The 17,507-nt window shown below is 43.1% G+C and overlaps 1 protein-coding gene across 6 annotated transcripts in view; it reads right to left on the bottom strand.

Moving 5' to 3' along the window:
- The window catches only part of ECT2 (epithelial cell transforming 2), a 145,121-nt gene that overhangs the window by 20,392 nt on the left and 107,222 nt on the right, over nt 1-17,507 (bottom strand). For all 6 annotated transcript variants that reach the window (XM_077290521.1, XM_077290519.1, XM_077290520.1 and 3 more), the window contains 3 exons: nt 14,630-14,711; nt 5,848-5,926; nt 5,539-5,658 (listed from right to left, as the gene is read on the bottom strand). In XM_077290521.1, coding sequence (XP_077146636.1) covers nt 5,539-5,658; nt 5,848-5,926; nt 14,630-14,711 — 281 coding nt within the window. The remainder of the gene's footprint in view (nt 1-5,538; nt 5,659-5,847; nt 5,927-14,629; nt 14,712-17,507) is intronic.

The raw sequence follows: 17,507 nt of genomic DNA on the forward strand, positions 1-17,507 counted from the left end.
GAAAGCCAGACAAGTGCAAAAATAGATTGAAACCAAGCAGGCAAGAAGGTCTATATAAATGTTTGGCCCCACCATGAAGCAAAAAGCGCCTATGCTCGGTTTGCACAGACATTCTGTGCTGACCGAGTACTTTGTAGCATGTGAAATGCATGTTCAATGGGATTGAGATCTGGCGACTGGAACATTATGCAATGACTGAACCTCTTGTGTGTCTTAAAAAAAAAACAAAAAAAAACACAAAACTAAAATTCACTCCTGGGTTGCTTTGGCAGTATGCTTTTGGTCATCTGTACTGTGAAGCACCATCCAATCAACTTTGCTGCATTTGGTTGAATCTGAGCAGAAAGTATCACCCTGTACACTTCAGGATTAATACGTCTGTCATGCCATCAATAAACCCCAGTGACCCAGTGCCTTTGGAAGCCATACATGCCCATGGCATCAGCCGCTTTAAGCCTTCTCCATACTTTCTTCTTCCCGACATTCAGGTAGAGGTTGATCTTCGTTTCAGCTGTCCAAAGTATGCTTTTCCAGAACTGGGCTGGCTTGCTTAGATGTTTTGTGGCAAAGTCTAATCTGGCCTATTTTTAAGGCTGATTAATCGTCTGCACATTGTGGTGAACCCTCTATATTTTGCCCTCGTGAAGTCTCCTGTTTATGGTAGACTTAGATACTGAAACACCTTCTTCCTGGAAAGTAGAGATGGGAGGACACCTGGATGTTCAGGTCAGGCCAAACAGTTACAAAAAGTTTGGGATCAGGTACCAGAATAGTACCCGGAACCGAACCTGGACCTCATTCACTTCAATGAAGGGCCCGAACATGCAGTGTTTGCCACGCTGTCACCGCTTATCGGCAGTAAAATCATCACAGCCAGTCAGACAGCTGCGGTTCCCACCCTGTCCAAAGACAGCGTGAACGCTCCGTTTGGGGGTCCCCCCCAAAATCCATGGCCCCTTTCTAGCCTGGGAATAATCAGTCCATAGTTGCTGGCTTTAGCAAGGCTCGTTATTTAAAATGTGGGGCACCAAACAAATTTTTTTTTTTTTTTTTTAACCCCATCAAGTCGCGGCCCTTTTTTGTTTTTGCGTTTTTCACTTCCCTCGTTCCCAGAGCCATAACTTTTTTATTTTTCCGTCAATATGGTCATGTGAGGGCTTATTTTTTGCAGGACGAGTTGTACTTTTGAAAGACACTATTGGTTTTACCATGTCTTTTACTACAAAACTGGAAAAAAATTCCAAGTGCGGTGAAATTGCAAAAAAAGTGCAATTTCACACTGTTTTTTTGTTTGGCTTTTTTGCTAGGTTCACTAAATGCTAAAACTAACCTGCCATTGTGATTCTCTAGGTCATTGCGAGGTCATAGACACCTAACATGTCTAGGTTACTTTTTATCCAAGTGGTGAAAAAAAATTCAAATCTTTGCTTAAATAAAAAAAAAGTGCCATTTTCCGATACCCGAAGCATCTCCATTTTTCGTGATCTGGGGTCGGGTGAGGGATTATTTTTTGCGGGCTGAGCTGATGTTTTTAAAAATATCACTTTTGTGCAGATATGTTCTTTTGATTTCCCGTTATTGCATTTTAATGCAATGTCACGGCGACCAAAAAAAACGTAATTCTGGCGTTTCGAATTTTTTTTTCGCTACGCCATTTAGTAATCATGGTAATGCTTTTTTTATTGATAGCTTGGGTGATTCTGAATGCGACGATACCAAATACGTGTAGGTTTGATTTTTTTTTATTGTTTTATTTAGGATGGGGCGAAAGGGGGGTGATTTAAACTTTTATATTTTTTATATTTTTTTCATATTTTTAAAAACATTTTTTTTTTTTACTTGTGCCATGCTTCCATGGGAGGCTAGAAGCTGGCACCACTCAATTGGCTCAGCTACATAGCAGCGATCATTAGATCGCTGCTATGTAGCTGAATTGCAGGTGTGCTGTGAGTGCCGACCACAGGGGGGCGCTCACAGCAGGCCGGCATTAGTAACAATAGAGGTCTCAAGGACCTCTATGGTTACCATCCTGATGCATCGCCGACCCCCGATCATGTGACGGGGGTTGGCGATGACGTCAATTCCGTCCGCCCGTCCGGAAGCGCCGGTTAAATGCCGCTGTCTGCGTTTGACAGCGACATTTAACAGGTTAATAGCAGCGGGTGAATAGCGATTTCACCCGCCGCTATTGCGCGCACATGTCAGCTGTACAAAACAGCTGACATGTCGCGACTTTGATGTGGGCTCACCGCCGGAGCCCACATCAAAGGGGGAGACACGACATGCGCAGTACATGTACGGCGCATGTCATGAAAGGGTTAATATAATTATTTAAATAATTAAAAAATACGGTGTGGGGTCCCCTCTATTCTTGATAATCAGCCTTGCTGAAGCTGACAATTGCAGCCCTCAGTTGTGAGTTTGCTGCTCCTGATCTCACGGATATTGGCTGCAGCAGGTGCTGGCTGATGGGAGCAGTAGTACCATCAGCCTACACCAGTGACTAGAGGTAAACTTAACAACTCTAATCACAGCTGCGCGATCACGCCATCTTTTGACAGTGTGGGAAAAGCAGATGTCTGACCGATTTTACCGCCGATCAGAAGCAGTGTTTGCAGTGCTCTCATGCCCTTGAAAGAGCGACAAACACCCGGTGTTCAGGGTGCCGAACCCGAACAGTAACAAGAACTTCCTGGTGTAGTCTGTGCCCGAACAGTAGGTGTCCGGTATGGACAACAAACTTTAGTGTTCGGGTTCACCCATCTCTACTGGAGTGTGTTCTTCACTTGGGTAGAGGTCATGAAGGGGTAATTCTTCACCATGGAAAGGATTCTGCAATCATCCACCACTGTTGTATTATGTGGACGTCCAGACCTTTTTGAGTTCCCAAGTTCACCAGTGCATTTTTTTGCAGAATGTACCAAACTGTGGATTTAGCCACTCAACATTTCTGCTGCTCTCTGATAGATTTCTTCTTTGCTAATGATAGTCTGTTGCTCTTCCATTCAGAGCTCCTTTGACCGCATGTTATGGGTTCACAACTACAACATGCAAATGCCACACCTGGAATCAGCTCAGACCCTTGACAATTGATGAATTAATGAGGGAATAATCCATTATAGAGCTTTTGAGATAAATGTCCAGCTACTTTTGCTCCCTATAAAAGAGGCAGCTACATAGTAAAGAGCTGTAATTCCTAAACCATTACTCTAATTAGGATGTGAATACCCTCAAATTAAAGAGGACAGCCTGCTCTTTAAGGCCATATTGATTATATAAACCCGTATCTTAAATATATTTTGGTAAACAACTAAAATGCCCAAGCTTGTGCCACTGTCCAGATTACTGGACCTGGCTGTGTTTCCAGAGGGTTGTTTTAAAGTAGCTGATATACACAGACATAAAAACCAGCCAACATTAATGGGAGAGACTCAAGGGCAACCTTGTTGGTGAAATTACTCTGCCGTGTTAAAATGGTGTCCACAGCCTTTAACGTCAATGTGGTAATTCCAAAAAATTGAGATGAAGTGGGCAAACTGATGTAGTTATAAGTCTACTTCTGTCCAGCCGAAACAATGCCATCCATTGCGTCCTACAAAGCAGCGAGTGGAAAAGGGAGATTTAGATACAGTTTGGATTTTGGCTGTTGCAGAGCTAAAACTGGGGTCCCCAGAAGCATATCACAGTTGGTGAAAAAGAGACCGCAAGAGGATGACATCCAAGAGCTGTCCAATTGTTTCACAGACCAAAAGACTTTCATTGGCAGTTCAATTTTCATCCGAGAATCACATTATTCAATGCCATTAAAGGGAACCTGTCACCCCCAAAATCGAAGGTGAGCTAAGCCCACCGGCATCAGGGGCCTATCTACAGCATTCTGTAATGCAGTAGATAAGCCCCCGATGTATCCTGAAAGATGAGAAAAAGAGGTTAGATTATACTCACCTGGGCGGGCGGTCCGATCCGATGGGCGTCGCGGTCGACAAAGGAGCAAGTCTCCGAAACGCGTCGGGCAGACGTGTAGACCTTGGACCCCCACACTCTGTCGGCAATTAGGTAATGCTTATTCTCCATCTTTATGGGTAACTTATATAGTGGATATGAATGTAACGATCACTTGATTTGACTACTAATGTAAGCGCTTTCAACATTGGGCAATGCCCTTCACAGCTAGTTGGATTGTAGATATGGGATACGAAATTAAGTAGATATTTGTCTCATGAGGCGCATACTAGCACTATCATGTTACATTGTGACCGTTAAGTCCCCCTATTGATAATCTAGTATACCTCACTTTGAATACTAATTTGCTGACTGCCTGATCTTGAATCCATGATATGTGGTATATACATCTAAGTACTATTTGTGGTTGGTCCTGGTTCAAAAACGTCCTTTTGCACGATTGCACTTTCTGCTTGTTTTTGCACATACCTCCTATGGACCCCCTTCATTGTTCTGTTCTTAATATTTAATAAAGAAATCTTTTTATATATATACTGGATCGTTGTAGTCATCTTTGTGGTTTCCACAACCTTTCCCCCCTCTTGTTATTTAGTATGGCGTCTTATTTATATTAAGTCCAACATAGACAGCATATATACTTTTGTAAACATAGACTTAATGGGATGAGATTGATATAATGCTGCCATATACCAGTATCTTTCTATTATGTCCTAGGAACCGCAGTGCAGAAAGTAAAAATCTATAATTTAAAAAACATCAGATTCAGAAAAACAACAGCCTATACGCATGGTAAAAAGAAAAAAAAAGTGACATGTATGACAAGTGGCAGGTCCGCTACACAAAAGCTCATTTTAGGATTGCAAATACATTTTGCGACAATTCCAAGCAAATTCTGATTAGGGATCATGTTATATTGTCACCTGGCTCCAATGCAACCAGGACAGCATGTTTCACGTGACCTGGATATTGCAGCAATACAACTACAGCGACATTCAATTTTAACGCTACCACTATACCATTTATGACCAGTAATTTTACTATTTCAGGACATATCTTGTATTTAATATTTTAACAAACAGTGTAACAAATAATGAATACTTAATTGCGAATACATTAATCTACATATACTACCCAACTGCATCTGAAACATCAGTTAACTTTCCTTTAAATGCAAATAGGCATTGACAGCGTATGTTAAGTCGCTTCTCTATGGTGAATTCAGCCTGGTCTATAGTGTTCACTGTAACTCAGAATCAGTCCGCTAAGTAAACCTAAGTAATGTAGTGATTCCCATTTTATGTGAATCTGTATTCAGAGTGTACGATGATGTTGAAATATGAAGACATTTTAAAAAGCAGAAAAAAAAAATCCAAAGTAGAAAAAGATTAAAGGGCAATAATCACAGCCATAAAGGGAACATTTTCTACCGAAGCATAACACATTAACAATTTCCACACATTATCCTGCATTTTAACTTCATGCATTAAAAATTTTCCGACTTTTTTTTTTATAGTTAGAATTTCCTACCAAATCTCCCTGCATCTCTTCAGATGTTAACATTCAATATCGTCTTACCTCCAGGCAATCATTAAAGAGAAAGAGTGTGACTTGTTCTCCTCTGTCACAGAGATCTTCCCCGAGAGCTATAGTTTCCACTCGCTGTACTAGCATCCTATGGGAGGATAACAGATTTGCCTGGGAAAAAAAACAGCAGTTGACAAAGTTACATTCATTTAGGAAGAGTAAATGGTACAAACAAAAAATAAATGAGGCCTTGCATGGCACCATCACACTGACTTAATGGGTAGTATCTGTGTGCATTTCACTAATGGATCTGCATTCATTGTAATTTATCTACGGACATTAGATAGATTGAATACTTACAGGACACCCATCCACTTCATAGACTACATCAAAAATTTGTCGTTGACCTTCAGTTTTCCTTTTATCTTCATTGATGTGACTGCCAATTAAACAAACATAAAAGGGAAAAAATAAAAATAAATAAAAAAAAGGTATTGACTTGTGCACTGTAAACCAGAACATATTATCTTTAATAACTTAAGGATTTTAGCAGAAATATATGAAAGTGTTGGTTTTGTTTGAAGAGACAGAAGGAGAAGCTTTGTCTGGCTGAAGGGAACGGAGAAGTAATTACATATCAATGTGAAGTTGCTTGTTTATCTGGTTGCTCCTCGGAATATACAATGAAGAGAATGTCATGAAAAGGAAAATATTTATGTAGTCAAGTGGAGACTTACATTCTACAAAGATTTCCCAAAGAAAATTTATTTCACGGAGTCTGTCAAAAATTGAAATGGCAGACTATTGGGGTCTGAGGGCAGATTCAAGGACACATACTAATTTACAGGATCTTTAGGATATTTTATCATTTCTACTAGTGATTAGAGGGAACGGAAAACAATTTATGACCGTTCTGAGTGCGAAATTATATGGTCTGTGCTATTTAAAAAGAAAAAAGTGTATTCATGCAAGAGGTGTACTCTCCCCAAAATCTTTGGGACAAAAACTCAAGGAGATAATTGAAAAACAGATATACACTACTAAAAGAAATAAAGGAAACACTTAAACAACAGAATATACCTCCAAGTAAATCAAACTGTCCACTTAGGAAGCAACACTGTTTGACAATCTATTTCACATGCTGTTGTGCAAATGGAGTAGACATCAGATGGAAATTATTGGCAATTATCAAGACCCTCAATAAAGGAGTGGTTCTGCAGGTGGGGACCACAGACCATATCTCAGTACCAATGCTTTCTGGCTGATGTTTTGGTCACTTTTGAATGTTGGTTGTGCTTTCACACTCGTGTGTGTTGTAGAGTCCGTCTCATGCTACAAGTGGCTCAGGTAGTGCAGCTCATCCAGGATGGCACATCAATGCGAGCTGTGGCAAGGTTTGCTGTGTCTGCTAGCGTAGTGTCCAGAGGCTGGAGGCGCTATCAGGAGATAGGCCAGTACACCAGGAGACGTGGAGGGGGCCGTAGGAGGGCAATAACCCAGCAGCAGGACCGCTACCTCAGTTTAGTGCAAAGAGGAACAGGAGGAGCACTGCCAGAGCCCTGCAAAATGACCTCCAGCAGGCCACAAATGTGCATGTGTCTGCACAAACTGTTAGAAACAGACTCCATGAGGATGGTCTGAGTGCCCGACGTCCACAGATGGGGGTTGTGCTAACAGCCCAACACCGTGCAGGATGGTTGGCATCTGCCACAGAACACCAGGATTGGCAACTTCGCCACTGGCGCCCTGTGCTCTTCACAGATGAAAGCAGGTTCAAACTGAGGACATGTGACAGACATGACAGAGTCTGGAGATGCTGTGGAGAGCGATCTGCTGCCTGCAACATCCTTCAACATGACCGGTTTGGCAGTGGGTCAGTAATGGTGTGAGGTGGTATTTCTTTGGAGGGCCACACAGCCCTGACTGCCATTAGGTATCGAGATGAGATCCTCAGACCCCTTGTGAGACCATATGCTGGTGTGGTTGGCCCTGGGTTCCTCCTAATGCAGGACAATGCCAGACCTCATGTGGCTGGAGTGTGTCAGTAGTTCCTGCAAGATGAAGGCATTGAAGCTATGGACTGGCCCGCCCATTCCCCAGGCCTTAATCCGATTAAACACATCGGTAACATCATGTCTCACACCATCCACCAACGTCACGTTGCACCAGACTGTCCAGGAGTTGGAGGATGCTTTAGTCCAGGTCTGGGAGGAGATCCCTCAGGAGACCATCCGCCGCCTCATCAGGAGCATGCCCAGGCGTTGTAGGGAGGTCAAACAGGCACATGGAGGCCACACACACTACTGAGCATCATTTCCATGTCTTGAGGCATTTCCACTGAAGTTGGATCAACCTGTAACTTCATTTTCCACTTTTGAGCATCATTCCAACTCCAGACCTCCGTGGGATATTAGTTGTGATTTACGTTGATCATTTTTAGGTTTAATTGTTCTCAACACATCCCACTATGTAATGAATAAAGATTTACAACTGGAATATTTCAGTGATATCTAGGATGAGGGATTTTAGTGTTCCCTTTATTTGTGTGTGTGTGTATATATGTGCGTGTGCGCGTATGTGTGTGTGTATATATGTGCGTGCGTGCGTGTGTGTGTGTATATGTGTGTGTATGTGTGTATATATATATATATATATATATATATATATATATATATATATATATATATATATATATATATATATATGCGTGCGTGTATGCTAGCTATTGAACCCATTCAACGCCCGGGTGGCGAGCACTGATATTTGTATATGGTCTCCATCCTGGTATGTGCCGTGTCCATCCTGCGCCCTAATCTTAACATGTGCTGCTACCATCTTGTGCCCCCATCCTCCCATGTGCAGAGATAGAGAATATATATATATATATATATATATATATATATACATACACATATACATATACACACACACTATATATATATATATATATATATATATATATATATATATATATATATATATATATATACACATACATACATACACATACATACATACACATACATACCGTATATACTCGAGTGTAAGCCGACCCGAGTATAAGCCGACGCCCCTAATTTTGCCACAAAAAAACTGGGAAAACTTAATGACTCGAGTATAAGCCTAGGGTGGAAAATGCAGCAGCTACCGGTAAATTTCAAAAATAAAAATAGATACCAATAAAAGTAAAATTAATTGAGACATCAGTAGTTTAAGTGTTTTTGAATATCCATATTGAATCAGGAGCCCCATATAATGCTCCATACAGTTCATGATAGGCCCCATAAGATGCTCCATATTAAAATATGCCCCATATAATGCTGCACAAATGCTGATTATGACCCCCATAAGATGCTCCATACAGACATTTCCCCCTTATAATGCTCCACAAATGTGGATTATGGCCCCATAAGATGCTCCATACAGATATTTGCCCCCATATCATGCTGCACATGGCCCCATATAAGACTACGTTCACATTTGCGTTGTTGTGCGCAGCGTCGGCGACGCAACGCACAACGCATGCATAACGCAGCGTTTTGTGACGCATGCGTTCATTTTTTTTACGCCAAAAAACTGCATCATGCAGCATTGTCTGCGCCCTGACAGTTGCGCCAAAAATGACGCATGCGTCACAAAACGCTAGACAACGCATGTCCATGCGCCCCCCATGTTAAATATAGGGGCGCATGACACATGCGTCGCCGCGGCTGCGCCCGACGCAACGCAAATGTGAACGTAGCCTAATGCTGCACATGGCCCCATACAGATGCCCCATATAATGCTGCACATGGCCACATACAGATGCCCCATACAGATATTTGCCCCGATATCATGCTGCACATGGCCACATAAGATGCCCCATACAGATATTTGCCCCATATCATGCTGCACATAGCCACATAAAATGCCACATACAGATATTTGTCCCATATCATGCTGCACATGGCCACATAAGATGCCCCATACAGATATTTGCCCCCATATCATGCTACACATGGCCACATAAGATGCCCCATACAGATATTTGCCCTCATATCATGCTGCACATGGCCACATAAGATGCCCCATACAGATATTTGCCCCATATCATGCTGCACATAGCCACATAAAATGCCACATACAGATATTTGTCCCATATCATGCTGCACATGGCCACATAAGATGCCCCATACAGATATTTGCCCCCATATCATGCTACACATGGCCACATAAGATGCCCCATACAGATATTTGCCCTCATATCATGCTGCACATGGCCACATAAGATGCCCCATACAGATATTTGCCCTCATATCATGCTGCACATGGCCACATAAGATGCTCCATACAGATATTTGCCCCATATCATGCTGCACATAGCCACATAAAATGCCACATACAGATATTTGTCCCATATCATGCTGCACATGGCCACATAAGATGCCCCATACAGATATTTGCCCCCATATCATGCTACACATGGCCACATAAGATGCCCCATACAGATATTTGCCCTCATATCATGCTGCACATGGCCACATAAGATGCCCCATACAGATATTTGCCCTCATATCATGCTGCACATGGCCACATAAGATGCTCCATACAGATATTTGCCCCATATGCTGTTGCTGTGATTAAAAAAATAAAAAAATTACATACCTCTCCGGCCCCCGGCACTTGCTATAGTCACCTGCTCCCTGTTCCACCGCTGACCGCCGCTGTGTCTTCCCATCTTCTGCACCAACGTTCAGGAAGAGGGCGGCGCGCACTAATCTCGTCACCGCGCCCTCTGACCTGAGCATCACTGCGGAAGACACAGCGGCGCCGACGGTGGAACAAGGACCAGGTGAATATCGCGCACTGCCCCCGTCATACTCACCTGCTCCCGGATAGGTCCCTTCACGTCTGTTCCCCGCCGCCGCATTTTCTTCCTGTAGTGAGCAGTCACAGTTACCGCTCATTACAGTAATGAATATGCGGCTCCACCCCTATGGGAGGTGGAGCCGCATATTCATTACTGTAATGAGCAGTACCATGTGACCGCTCACTACAGGAAGAAACTGCAGCGCCGGGAAGCAGGGACCGCGCCAGGAGCAGGTGAGTATTATTAGACAGCCCCCACTCCCCCTCCCCTGCCAACCCCTGGGTAAGACTAGAGTATAAGCCAAGAGGGGGACTTTCAGCCCAAAAAAGTGGGCTGAAAATCTCGGCTTATACTCGAGTATATCCGTATGTATATATATATATATATATATATATATATATATATATATATATATATATATATACATATATACATATATACACACACACACTCACTGGCCACTTTATTAGGTACACCTGTCCAACTTCTTGTTAACACTTAATTTCTAATCAGCCAATCACATGGCGGCAACTCAGTGCATTTAGGCATGTAGACCTGGTCAAGACAATCTCCTGCAGTTCAAACCGAGCATCAGTATGGGGAAGAAAGGTGATTTGAGTGCCTTTGAACGTGGCATGGTTGTTGGTGCCAGAAGGGCTGGTCTGAGTATTTCAGAAACTGCTGATCTACTGGGATTTTCACGCACAACCATCTCTAGGGTTTACAGAGAATGGCCCGAAAAAGAAAAAAAATCCAGTGAGCGGCAGTTCTGTGGGCGGAAATGCCTTGTTGATGCCAGAGGTCAGAGGAGAATGGGCAGACTGGTTCGAGCTGATAGAAAGGCAACAGTGACTCAAATCGCCACCCGTTACAACCAAGGTAGGCCTAAGAGCATCTCTGAACGTACAGTGCGTCGAACTTTGAGGCAGATGGGCTACAGCAGCAGAAGACCACACCGGGTACCACTCCTTTCAGCTAAGAACAGGAAACTGAGGCTACAATTTGCACAAGCTCATCGAAATTGGACAGTAGAAGATTGGAAAAACGTTGCTTGGTCTGATGAGTCTCGATTTCTGCTGCGACATTCGGATGGTAGGGTCAGAATTTGGCGTAAACAACATGAAAGCATGGATCCATCCTGCCTTGTATGGAGCATCTTTGGGATGTGCAGCCGACAAATCTGCGGCAACTGTGTGATGCCATCATGTCAATATGGACCAAAATCTCTGAGGAATGCTTCCAGCACCTTGTTGAATCTATGCCACGAAGAATTGAGGCAGTTCTGAAGGCAAAAGGGGGTCCAACCCGTTACTAGCATGGTGTACCTAATAAAGTGGCCGGTGAGTGTGTATATGTGTATGTGTATATATATATATATATATATATATATATATATATATAATTTTTTTTTTCAAACAATAAAGGGAACACTAAATGACAATGAAATATTCTAGTTGCAAATCTTTATTCATTACGTAGTGGAATGTGTTGAGAATAAAACCTAAAAATCATCAATTATTATGTACCTATCCATTTTTTTTCTCCCTTCCCTTGCCTGCCAATATTTTGTGCTTTGGATTTTTGTGTTTTGCTTGTATTTTCTTGCCACTTATAATTGATTAATAAGGATTAAGAAGCATTAGTTGCTCTTCTATGGATTTAAGTAGAGGATGTGTGTGTTTACCCTTTTTTTTTTTTTTATCATTCTTAAACACCTTAGCCTTTTTGAGGATGGATGATCTATCTCACATAGATAAGTGATTTTTTTTTTGTGAGGCGCTTGCATGTTTTGGCTGGGTGTTTTACATGACTGCATGATATGTCAGCTTTTCTTAGGTGACTGATTATGGTCACGTGATGTCGCTGGCTCGTGACGTGTAGTGTTGCTGATCGGGGCTTTGTTCCGATCATGTGATGATGCCTCTTCCGATAATGCTGCATGCCTGCGCACTTGCATTGTGGCTCCGATGTGACATGTGATCTGGCTGTTTGTCCCGGTGGGAGGTGCTGGCGGGTGACATATGCGCAACCCGGCTTTAGCAGCATGGATAGGATTGGTGAGTGTGAATGTGCCGGATTGAGCAATGACCATGGATAGGTAGTTTGTCCCCTTTGGCGCTTTTTCTATAATAGATTTGATTGTGCTATTTTCAGGACGTCTTGGACTAATTAATATATATATTACATTAATAACAAATTAGTGGGATCTTATGCCTTATAAATGGTGTCGGGACCATCAGCTGTGTTGAGAAGAAGTCTTGTGGATACACAGTTGATAGTCCTACTGAATAGACTGTTAGTATTTGTATTATGGCAAGAAAAAAAGCAGCTAAGTAAAGAAAAACGAGTGGCCATCATTACTTTAAGAAATGAAGAAGGTCAGCCAGTCTGAAAAATTGGGAAAACTTTTGAAAGTGTCCCCAAATGCAGTTGCAAAAACCATCAAGCGCTACAAAGAAACTGGCTCACATGAGGACCGCCCCAGGAAAGGAAGACCAAGAGTCACCTCTGCTTCCGAGGATAAGTTTATCCGAGTCACCAGCCTCAGAAATCGCAGGTTAACAGCAGCTCAGATTAGAGACCAGGTCAATGCCACACAGAGCTCTAGCAGCAGACACATCTCTACAACAACTGTTAAGAGGAGACTTTGTGCAGCAGGCCTTCATGGTAAAATAGCTGCTAGGAAACCACTGCTAAGGACAGGCAACAAGCAGAAGAGACTTGTTTGGGCTAAAGAACACAAGGAATGGACATTAGACCAGTGGAAATCTGTGCTTTGGTCTGATAAGTCCAAATTTTGAGAGCTTTGTTTCTAACCACCGTGTCTTTGTGCGACACAGAAAAGGTGAACGGATGGACTCTACATGCCTGGTTCCCACCGTGAAGCATGGAGGAGGTGTGATGGTGTGGGGGTTCTTTGCTGGTGACACTGTTGGAGATTTATTAAAAATTGAAGGCATACTGAACCAGCATGGCTACCACAGCATCTTGCAGCGGCATGTTATTCCATCCGGTTTGCGTTTATTTGGACCATCATTTATTTTTCCAACAGGACAATGACCCCAAACACACCTCCAGGCTGTGTAAGGGCTATTTGACCAAGAAGGAGAGTGATGGGGTGCTACGCCAGATGACCTGGCCTCCACAGACACCAGACCTGAACCCAATCGAGATGGTTTGGGGTGAGCTGGACCACAGAGTGAAGGCAAAAGGGCCAACAAGAGCTAAGCATGGGAACTCCTTCAAGATTGTTGGAAGACCATTTCCAGTGACTACCTCTTGAAGCTCATCAACAGAATGCCAATAGTGTGCAAAGCAGTCATCAGAGCAAAAGGTGGCTACTTTGAAGAACCTAGAATATAAGACATTTTCAGTTGTTTCATGCTTTTTTGCTAAGTATATAATTTCACGTGTTAATTCATAGTTTTGATGCCTTCCGTGTGAATGTACAATTTTCATAGTCATGAAAATACAGAAAAATCTTTAAAAGAGAAGGTGTGTCCAAACTTTTGGTCTGTACTGTACATACATACATATATATTATATGTCTGTTATTTGCTATGTATTGTAAATATTTTATATGTGGGCTATGGCTTGATGATGACTAGTGCATGTAGTGCATCCACACTATTTAAGCAGGTCCCTTACACTGTTTCGTATACTTGACAAAGACCTATTGGTGGTTGAAATGTTGTTTGTATTATGGCGGAATAAAGTCCTTTTTCTACTACACCTGGATGGAGCGCGGTTCTTCTACTTTTTTGATTGAACAGACAATATCCAGTGATCGATCAGATAAATCTGTCCCAGCATTTACATTGCTGTCTACCACAAAGCCTTAAGGTACCGTCACACTCAGCAACTTTGCAACGAGAACGACAACAATCCGTGACGTTGCAGCGTCCTGGATAAGCGATCTCGTTGTGTTTGACACGCAGCAGCGATCTGGATCCCGCTGTGCCATCGCTGGTCGGAGCTAGAAGTCCAGAACTTTATTTCGTCGCCAGGTCGGCGTGTATCGTCATGTTTGACATCAAAAGCAACGACAATAATGGAGCTAACAACCAGCGAGAACGAGAAGTGAGTCGCCGTTACGTCACTGGATCGCTCCTGCATCGTTCTGGAGTTGCTGTGTTTGACGTCTCTACAGCGACCTAAACAGCGACGCTCCAGCGATCTAGTTTAGGTCGGCTCGTTGTCTATATCGCTGCAGCGTCGCTGAGTGTGACGGTACCTTTACACTTCGAAGAGGCTGTTGTTTAGGAAGCCTACTGTGTGTATGCAATTACTTACGTCATTACTTCTTTTAGTGATTCTATAGCTTTTTCAAGCATCATCTTATCTGGATTGTCCTCAGAAGTATGTTTCTTAAGATCTACAGTCAAAAGAAAATTAAAGCCAATTAGTTCAACATATACCTGGGTGTGCAGGAGCCAGAAGACCATAGCGCTGCCTGAAAATTGTTATTGCTGTAAGTAGATATGTTCACCAGTTAGGTAATGCTTTCCAGATCAATGGGGAGTCCAACTGCCAGATAAGGCTTCTTTCACACTTCCATTTTTACAATCTGCAAAGGATCGTCAAAATGTTGACATAACGGAACCTGTGCAGATTGTAAAAAACGTTTTTTGATGGACCCATCGAGGCTGTGTGCACCTGTTGTGTATGCGTCTTCGCAGCGGTTTTCACAACACAACCCAGGTTAAAAATAATAATAAAGAAAATTCATTTTATTTTTAACATATCTTGTTACTTGCTTGCACAGGCAGCATCAATAGTAAAAAGAGAGAGAGCGAGAATTTCCCTGACTGGAAATTCTTCCGCGCATGCTCCGTTTCAAAAGACGGAACCTGTCGCTGTATTCCTGCTTTTAAGAGTCAGAAATGGATCCTGCGCCCATAAGCTTCCATTATAGCCAATGACGGACAGCGCAGGATCCGTCGCTGAGCTATTTTCTGACGTACAGAAAAAACGTTCCTCTGAACATTTTCTCCGCCCGACGAACAGCAATTTTCCGACAGATCCAGTGAACGACGGATGAAATGGATGGCCATCTGTCACAATCCGTTGCTAATACAAGTCTATGGGGAAAAAACAGGATTTTTCAAAAATCGACAGATCGACGGATTTCGACGGGAGCTCAAAGACTGAAGTGTGAAAGAGGCCCAAGGTGTTAAAAGTGCCTTCAGAATGGAGCAGTAGTGCATATATTTAATAATGGCTCCATTAATTGTATATGGGACTGTAAAAAGCTGAGTATACAGCTGCAGTCAAGCATACACCCTACTGCTCGATTCTGAAGAGGGAAAAAGTGCAGTGATTATGGTAATTGGTGAGAGGCCCAGAAGTCAGACCAGTACCGAGCTAGATGTTCTCACCAATCCCATGTATAGGCTATTGCCTCTAACTACTGTAAAACCCCTTTAAAAAGGATTTGGAATGGTAGCTCAACTACATTCAGGAATGTATAATACATGCATACATACACTTTAAAACTGGCCACATCACGGAATAGTGGCTGCAGAGCTGAATAAAACTTACGACTTTTTTTTTTTTTTTTTATTTATTTCCCATCTCAGCTGCAGAGATATTAACTTGTAAAGTTTTAATTTCCCTTTCAACCAAGGGGGTGCTAGCGAAAATATGTCTCTGGGGGAGGGGGATGGACTTTTTTCCTCTGCACGACGCTGCCCAATTATAAGCAGAATACGTCATGGAGGGGAGGAAAAAAAAAACATCTCTAGAGAAGCTTTAGACCAGGGGTCCCCAACCTGTAGCTCGGGAGCCACATGTGGCTCGTGGTCCCATGAATTGTTGCTCGCAGCTGTCTGTCAGCTTGGGGCATTTGCTCCAGGTCTAGCAAACAGGTATGAATTTTTTTTGTGAGCAGCCCTACACAGTAGAGCATATCTGGATGCACATATACTGGTCTTAGGGGTTTTGAGATGATTTAAGTATGGTACGCTGGAGACAAGATGACACCACCTGTCAGAGGAGGTGCTTGAAGCTGGATGTGACAGTGTCTTGGGAGTGCTTTATATAGGAGAATACTGAAAGGGGTATTGCAGGAACCCCTGGATCTTTGTATACTGCTTTGGGGTGATTGATTTTTGAGGAAAAGCTTTGGTTACCATTATGCCTGTGAGGGGGCAGGAGCTGAATGTGGCTCTCAAGGTCAGAAACGTTGTGGACCTCTGCTTTAGACCCTGCTTTCTCTATATGATACAAGTAATACACGGCCCTGATATCCTCTATAATCTCAGCACCCAATGTGTAGCATATAGCAAAGTTTGTTTGTCATTACAAGTTTTAATCTCAGGGCAGTGTCAGCTCTGCTTTACTCCACCCCCCCCACACTGACTGTTATGAGATGAGGTGTTTGTAATGACTTAACTCTGCGCTATGCATGTGTCATTACACGGCTCACAGGAGAAAGTTTGCCCCAAAGCTTCATTTCATTCATTGCACAGTCATGCGAGGGAAAAAGTACATGCCCCATAGATTAATCTCTGCCAACTACTAGGACAACCCATTCTTGATCAAAATGTTTGGCCCCGATAAAATAAAACTTGTACTCCCTTCCCGCGCTGTCAGCACTCGCGATCTCGGGGCTCTTGTGCGGTGTGACATGTGACGCTGGCACCCATTCAGCACTGGTGTCACTGTCCACACCTCTGAACAAATCGAACATGAAGAGGAAGTCCGGGCTGCAGTTGATCCCTCACTTCCGCTTCATGCTCTATTTGTACAAAAGCGGGGACAGTGACAGGGACAGTGACAGAGAGAGAGACAGAGACACAGACAGACAGACACTAGAAAACCCCAAAGATCGACAGATCCTGAGCCGGTACAGTCTGCACGCCCACAGCCTACTCATCGAATCCGGGCGGCACCGACAGAACTACAAGCCCCGAGAGAGCAGACTCTGCCAGCAATGCCCCCAGGAGGCCGTGGAGGATGAGGCCCACTTCCTGCTGAGGTGCCACAAATACTCCGCAGTGAGGGACACTCACTTCAAGAGACTGTCTGATCTCCTCCCAGACTTCACCTCTGATGGAGAAAATCAGGGACCGCCTTGATATATTCTTATAATTCATACACATGATTCCTAGGCTAACAGAATATGTCTCAGCATGTCCAAACTCTGCTAAGACATTCTGCTGACTATTGA

This window comes from Ranitomeya variabilis, chromosome 2, assembly GCF_051348905.1.
Source record: "Ranitomeya variabilis isolate aRanVar5 chromosome 2, aRanVar5.hap1, whole genome shotgun sequence".
In the NCBI taxonomy this organism is placed as follows: Eukaryota; Metazoa; Chordata; class Amphibia; order Anura; family Dendrobatidae; genus Ranitomeya; species Ranitomeya variabilis.